This window comes from Cladophialophora psammophila, assembly GCF_000585535.1.
Source record: "Cladophialophora psammophila CBS 110553 chromosome Unknown aczJe-supercont1.85, whole genome shotgun sequence".
Taxonomy (NCBI): Eukaryota; Fungi; Ascomycota; class Eurotiomycetes; order Chaetothyriales; family Herpotrichiellaceae; genus Cladophialophora; species Cladophialophora psammophila.
The window spans coordinates 974-9,297 of NW_006913006.1; the positions used below are offsets into that span (position 1 = coordinate 974).

At 39.7% G+C, this 8,324-nt stretch overlaps 1 protein-coding gene across 1 annotated transcript; it reads right to left on the reverse strand.

Moving 5' to 3' along the window:
• Nucleotides 1-7,667: 7,667 nt before the first annotated feature.
• A1O5_13473 (uncharacterized protein) lies at nucleotides 7,668-7,842 on the reverse strand (the record flags this gene model as incomplete). The annotated part of the gene is made up of 1 exon (XM_007754038.1): nucleotides 7,668-7,842. A coding segment is annotated over one exon (174 nt), but the record flags the coding sequence as incomplete, so codon positions are not given.
• Nucleotides 7,843-8,324: the final 482 nt, after the last annotated feature.

Genomic DNA, 8,324 nt, shown 5'->3' on the forward strand with positions numbered 1-8,324 from the left:
TCCTCGGCTTACTAAATGTAGCTACTATCCCGAAGGTCTTTAACTAATTAATGGGCGTTATACCCGGAGAGATTCTTAGTGACTAGTAGTATACGCTCTCGCGCTTCCGCATCCACTACGCGATTCTCTATATACGTCTTCCCGGCGAGTTAGCTTAGTATCTTAGCGGTCGCGTTAAAATATAACCACTGGTTATACGTACCGAGAATATATATAGTCTATACGTATTATACGTACTCCTAGCCTAGCCGATGAATCCGACCGATCATTTAGACCACCGTATTAATGTTATCGAGTATATCGAAGATAATTAACTTGTGATAGACCCCTTAGATATTAAGCTCGAGGGCGGAGGAGCGGCTATTTAGCAGAAGAAAGAGAATAGAGTCGGTGAAATTATTCTATTTAGCTAGAATAAAGCTTCGCTCCGCGACCGTAGTGTCGAGCTAAATAATATAGTAGCTAATACCCAGATTATAGAGAAAGGCATCGGGACCCCATTACGTATAAGGCTAGTTAACTATAAAAACCGTTTTCCCCTTAAAGTTATTATTTTCATCTCCGAAGATAAATATATAAACGTACTTAGCTAGATATCGGAGCTTAATAGACTCCCCGGCGTAATAGGCGTAAACACCGAGGCGATCTAGATAGTTCGGAAGAAATGGACTAAGTCGGGTCGCGTAGAAATAGTCACTAAACCCGTGGTTATCCGCGTTATCAGTTCACTCCCGGGTCTACGCCGCCCCTTAACCCTTACGCCGTAAGAGTAAGATATTAAACCGAATGTCGAAGGTAGCTAAATATAAATAGCGATAAATGACCATATCCCGTAACCCGCCGGTACTAATGGTGAGTTTCTTAGTCGGTTTTCCGCTATCATTGCTACCTTTAATAAGATGTTTCGAGAACGTAAACTAGATCTTTATGAATTCATTAGCCTTTCACCGGGAGGGCCGGAGCTTCACACCGGCAATGTAAAAAATGAGAACGTTAACGCCCGGTAGATAGTACTCGGTGTAGTCCAACTAGATCTAAGATACCATGGTTTATCGAAGTTAAATCCGAGACAGAATCGATCGAAGAACCAGACTAGTAGTGATGGTACTATCCAGCTTATCTCGATTAATAAGCGTAGCAAAGGTGCGAGAATTAAAGAGAAATAGCGGTCAGTCCTTATACTTCTTTTAGTACTTTCCACACTAGATCTTTCACTATAGTAGCGTAGACTAACGATAGACTATTTCCAGGTCGGAGAGAAGTATAAAGACGTCTAGGCTATCGAGATTAGACTCTCATTAGAGTTACCAAAAGAGATAGAGATATTCTAATAGATCCGAGATCCGGTTCATCATCGAAGTAACCGTAACCACCCACTTCTTTAGGGTATATAGCTTATCGATGACGACCGAATTTAGAGTTCTATAGTTCTTAAGTCGATGACTCTCATTATAAATTACCCGGTGAAATAGTCCCGCGAACCGAGAAGTAAAAACGATGTAGTCTTTATTCTCAGCTATCTTATTATCATTAGTCTCATTAAACTCGAGCGCACCGTATTACTTAGCTTCGAGTTCTTAGATAAGTTTACGAATCTTACGAAGATCTTATTCTTTAAGCTCGATCTTCTTAAGAGTCGAGAGAAAGACTAGGCGCTACGTATCGATAATCTCATTAACGTCGTCGAGCATAGTGGTAATGAAGTCCTCATCTATAGAGAAGATAGAGTAAGTAAATAGTTTATAGAATAAATCTAATAGAAATAAAGTAGTTAGAGAATAAATAAATCGAATTAAATAAGTATAAGATAGTTAGAGATCTATAGAATAAATCTAATGGAAATAAAATAGTAAATGGATCTATACTATAAACTATAATAATACGGAGATATAGAGAAATCTAGATAAGGGAAGAGCCCCGAGGGAAAAGGAAGAGAAGCTTACCTTTCTCGGGTTAATTAGCGGCGGCACGGAACTTATTCTCCATCGACTTCTTATAGCTAGTTAAGGTGCGCTAGGTATAGATTTCGTAGACACACTAGACAACGCCGAACGCGGACATCGGGTCATTAGACGGAAATACTCGCTTAATTTCTCGCCGAGCGAGCTTACTATCGGACGAAAGTATAATTTATCGAAGGATCTCATCCATATCCGTACTTAAGGTACGATCGGTGCCATAGAAGATACGCAAGTTCAAAAGACCTCGCCCTTCCTTCTCACTATATTAGTACTTAAGCCATTTAATATACTAACTATCTAGGGTCGTGAGCGAAGCGACAATAAATATAGAACGAAAGTCCATTTTAAGGGCGGAAGACTTAGGTTAACCGGTGACCTTATTCTACGCACATTGGTGAAGATACTATTACTAAACGCGGAGCTTCATTATAGCCGCGTAGTAAATTAGATAGTAGCACTAGAATATTTTATTAAGGCCATAGTCCGCCGCGAGGATTTCATCGACTAGAGGCGAGTCCTCTATCTACATCTACTAGGTCGTACCGATGATTTAGTGATGTTTCGGAACGAACTTAGCTAAATTATCCTTATACTGCGGGTAGACGTAGATTCCCGGTCTAAGCTCATTGTAATCTTCACTAATGCCCAGGAGCCGTGCGATAGTGCGGTATCCGAGGGCCGGTGCCGACATTACGGCGATTTTAGCCCGGAGGTTCTAGAATTCGTTCTCGATCCGCTGAATAGTGCGTTTTATAGAGTTCTAGTACTTCTCGGGTAAGACCCGCTCGGCTATAGAGGTGTTCTCACTTAGATGAGCGGTATCACCCACTTAGCTAGTGAAGAATACGTCGTGGACAATATAGTAATGATCGATTAAGGTCTAAAGAAAGACTTTTAGAGTGTTCTCGTTAATAGAAGCACGGACGTTAACACCGGTGAAGAATTTTAATTTAGACTATAGAGAGCACGAGGATTAGTAGGGCCGAAGAGCTAGTAAATAGAAATAGAACGGGACGTAAATTAGATCTAATGAGAGAAAGGCTCGGGATAAGCGAGGTGGTCCATGGAATGAATCTAATGAGTGGGAGACTCAGTGAATTCATTCTATAAACTATTTCGCGTATAGAGGGAGAGGAGAGAGAGAAGAGAATCCATTTTAAGGACCACTCTAGGCGTTAACTAATCTTCTTAGAAAGTTTCTTAGTTATATTAGTGAGTAGATTATCATTAGCTATTAGCTTATCTAAAGTATCCTCGGTAATCTTTAGATCGGCTATATTAAGGCGCTTAGTCGCATCGGGGCTATTTAATTCCTAGTCCCGCTATAAGATAATTATTTCGAACTTAAGGTTCTAAATATTCAATTCTTTTTTAGAGAATAATAAGTTATTCTAGAGTAGTTTCATCTCGCGCTCGGTAAGGTAGCGAATAGATACGGATTTCTTTCGGCCGAACTTAGAAAAAAATACCTTTTTATAGTAGCTAATAACGTACCGTAGTAGAAAGAAGACGCGGTGAAAGTCATTAGTAGTGGTTAGACCTTAGCGTACTTAGCCGAGCTACTCTTTTTCGAAAGATTCGAAAAAGTAAATACGGAATTTCTTAATAATTTTATAAATTTAGGTTACGTACGCCACTTTAAAAAAGATCTATTTATTAGTTCGGAGAGCTCTTAGAAACTTCTTAAAGCACGGATTATAGTTAAAGTCTAGTTCATCGCGGATTAACACCTCCTCGAGCTTCTACTAAAAGGTATAGACTTTATTACCTTTAGAGATTTCCTTTACAATATAATCGAAGAAAAATATCGAGTTTACCTTAACTTCCGGAATATCGAAGCCCTACTTTTTAAGCGTAATAAAGTATATTACGATTACTTTCATTCACTAAATAAGTAGTAGAAGTTCGTAAGTGTCCTTTAGCTTAAGATACCCAGCTAGAAAGCTTTAGTTACGCTATATAGTGCGGTCGGGCTCAATATAGATATACTTACAGAAGTACTTAGCTAGATTACGCACGAGCTTATTACGATCTTTAAAGAGAAAGTCATCCTCGCCCTTAGTATCTTGTAGTATCTTCTATTTACGCCGCTATCGAGCGACTACCTTAGAGATAATATTTATAGATTCAGTGCGGTCCTCGGCCTTCGGATTAGTGAACTCTTAGTCGCTAGAGTCGATAATGCGATCTGTAGACTTAGTGAACTTCGTAGATTTCTTAGTCTTTAATAACTTAGTTATCTTCGGGCCTACTGCCGAGATAATATTAGACTTAGAAAGACTTTATACGAATTTTACTAGATTCTCGTTCTCCGGATCGCTAGATTTATGATCGCTAAAGTCGATAATACGTTCTACAGACTTAATAAACTTCGTAGGTTTTTTAGCCTTCGCTAGTTTAGCTGTCTTTAGACCTACTACCGAGATAATATTGAATTTAAAGAGACTTTATACGAATTTTACTAAATCCTCGTTTATCGGATCGCTAAATTCATAGTTACTGGAATCGATAATATATACTACGGACTTAGTAGACTTTGTAGATTTCTTGGGTTTCGCTATCTTAGTTATTTTCTTAACTAGTACTGAGGTCGTGTTCGACTCATTCGATAAATCGCTAAACTTCACTAACGCCGCTACTTTAGCTAGGGCTACGCGCTCGGCCTCTAAATCGGTTACGATCTTCTTAGTGTCTCGGTACTACTGCTTAAGCCGGGTCTCTCTATTCTTATTGGAGACGATGCGCGGAAGTTCCTACTATTCTTACTTTAAGCGGGCTATAAGGTCTTTTTCTTTCTCGATTTCTTTATTTACTATTACTAGGTCTCGCTTAGATCGCTTCGGCGGCGGCGGTAACGAGGAAGCCGAGGCCGGTCTCTTCTTTCTCATTATAGTTAGAAACGCTTACCGGTAGAGATAAAAGAGATTAGTTAAGCGGTCTATAAAATGGATCCGCTAGAACTTAGAGCTATAGACTAAGAGAAGTTAAATAGTCCATGGAATGAATCCATTAAACTTAGAGATATAGAATGAATTCACTAAACTTAGAGAATATAGAATGAATTCACTAAACTCGGGAATATAAATAGAGAAGAGTTTAGTAATCTATGTAAAGTAGTTTATAGAATAAATCTAATAGTGAATCCACTTACCTCTCACTTAGATTTAGCTCTACTTTCACCCGACGATTAGCTCGGCGGCGTAAATCGGGCCTTACGCGGCGGAAATAAGTACGATGGTCGGGCTAAAGAGAAGAAGAGATGATATTAGATAGCCTTAATAAAATAAAATAGTTTTCGGCGTAAAATAAGCTAGTTTTAACGAGTTTAATAACGATAACGCTAATAAAAGTAATTAAGAAGAAAGATAAGTGTAAATATAGATAAGAAAATAACGATAATAGAGCTCGTTAAGAAGAGCGCACTTATCTATCGAGATAAGAAAAGAGTGAATTCTATTAAACCTCTTAGAATTTATTAGATCCATTTCATAGATCACTTCTAAGCTATTTAGCCTTATAGTCTTTCGGTGAATTCATTTCAGAGATTATTAATCTACGAAGTCTCTCTACTAATTAGAGGGCCGGCTAATTAAGATAAATAAGATAAAGAATTAGCCTTATATATCTTTCCTTACGCCTCGTAAGAAGATCGTCCGTTAATATAGTGAGTTTCACTCTTAGTTAAGAAGTCGAAGAATATACGAATATACGATAAGAATATATCTCACAGCTTTAATCTCGATCGTATAAGAGCTAGTGACTACTCAGTACGCTAGAGATTAAGAGCGAGTTACGTACTAACTCTTTTCGGATATATCGGTGAGTCTTTGTATTTTTCGTATAAATTACTACGTATTAAGCTCACTCCGTTATTCCCGCGGCACCGCCATTTTAAGATCTCACCTCGTTAGAGAACGACACGATTATATAAGTGATAGAAAGGAATAAATTAAATGATACTAGTGTTATCCTAATTATATAGTTCTTCTCCGGCTAGGCGGAGATACTATAAGAGCGGTAGTGGCCGTTATAGAGGGCCCGAGAGCGACAGATTACGATAATTCATAGAATGAATCTAATCGATAAACCATTACATTTATATATTGAATTTAATCCATAGACTCTCTCTCTTCTTTATGAGTATATATTCTTCTCGTAATTCCGATCTTCGCGGTATACGCCCCGAAATAATATTTTATTCTTTAGTTTCGTTAACGACGTCTATTTATCGTTATACGGTGTCTACTTCTATATAGTCTCTCGCCTAGTTTATTCGACGTTACTATATCGTGATTTATTCGGCCCATCGTTCCGGCGACCATGAAATCCACTCGGGTAGATCGGCGATCCACTCGGCACGATAGCGATGGTTCATTCGCTTATTACGGAGACCGAGTCACTACTATACCTTAAGGGGAACTCAGTATAAATACTCGGGAAGAGATTCTTCGTTCATCTCGTGACGATTAACGTCTATAGAGTACTACATCCGTTCTATATTCTTAGTCTTTTAGATTAAACCGTACCGGTGAGAGTATAGGAGAAGCTAATGCCACTTAAAGAGATACTATATATAAATACGTACGAAACTTCGTCGATGTTCGATTCGATCGAACGGCGTATATATTAATCGTATATATACGCGGCGATAAAGAATACGGTAGGGTTTCTAGTTCTAATGCTAACGTATAAACCGGTCGTCCTAGTTAAAGAGATAATCGACGAAGCGTAGAGGCTCCTTAAAATCGAACTTATTACTAGTCACGGTGTAAATACGCCTATCTAATATAATCTAACGAAAATATTAATAGTAGAAGGGCTACGGGTTTTAGAGTATCTCTTTTACGTACTCGGGTTTCATTTCGCGCTCGATAGAACGTAAGATATTAATCCGAAACTACTTAAGGTAGATATATATCATTCACTATAGAAGACGCTTCACCACGAAAGTATAGTGTAAGTTCTCTTCGAGGAGGCGGAAGACGAGGTTAAGTCGCCGTTCGTAGTTAAAGAAGTCTCGGACCGACCTCCCCCGGCGTAGATACACTCCCTATAAAGCCCGATTACTAAACGAGATTAGATAAGTAATGTTAGCGTAAAACTTTAATCGGCGCTAATCGATGCGCGGTTCCACTCAACAGTACCCATAGCGAGGGAGAGTATTATAAAATCCTAGACTAATCTAACTACGACGACGAGAAACTATACTCTCCGCCTCTACCGCGTTCTCTCTCTATTCGTCTTCTAAAAGGTTACGCCTACTCTACTAAAGGGCGAATTTCCGCGAGAGTTACTACGCGCCTAGAGTAAACCGAAGATAGCGAAGAAACATAGTTATTATCTTCGTCTACTCCTATATAATCGCCTCTAAAGTCGCCCGGGCGTGAACGACTTTAAATCCTAACGCGAAGCGATTAACGTGGTGACGAAGAAATAGAAAGTATATTTAGATAAGAATGATCTAAATATACGGGAAGTGACTCTAAATCGAATAAATCGGTGCCGATAGAGACGATTACGTACGGAGAGTATCTATAATAGCGACGGTACACTCGTATATAATGCGCGCCTTCTAGCGAATTCCGTAGTTCTTTCATTGATTATTATGGAGAGCGATTTGTATTCGGTATCGACTCTAAGTATAGACCCGGCGTAAGACTTATCTCTCTCGAGAACGTTCACCGGCTACGGCGCGCGCCGTCTTACTCACCAAGAAGTTCACCGCCAGCTCCTCCATTACATCGTTGTCAAAGGGAATTCGTTTATTGACATCGAACACCTCCTTCACCGAATTATAGTTCTGGATGTATCGGATACCTTCGCGATAAAGGCGCGACCGTTTCGGTGGGACGCTGGTGATCGAGACGGCGTTACGGAGCATCGACTATATATAGAAGCGAGCGCCGGCGCTATTCTACGACGGTGTCCTCGGTTCTTCCTAGTAGAGTCACTCGATATAGGATTCGAGATAATACCGTCGCCATAGATACGTAGTGAGGACGTAGAGTGTATAAGAGTCGGGGGGCGGGCGAGGAATACAAATCTTCTATCCTAAGTCGAGGTAGAATCGGTCTTAATCGATGTATTCCCACCGTAGTACTCTCCGGATCCAGTCATTTCACTATTGAAGCGCATCGAGGACGGTGGTGACGGGGTCACTTTAGATCTTCATCGGCAAATTTTCCCGCGCGACCCTAAGAGCCCTAGGCTACTCTGGGCTATTAAGGTAAGTCTACGTCTTACGTAGCCCATAAGACCGCTAGGCTCGCTAGGCTACTCTAAGAGAGCTTATAGGCTACTCTAAGAGAGCCCTAAGCTAATATAATAATTTATAACTTTACGAATATATAATTATACTAGTCG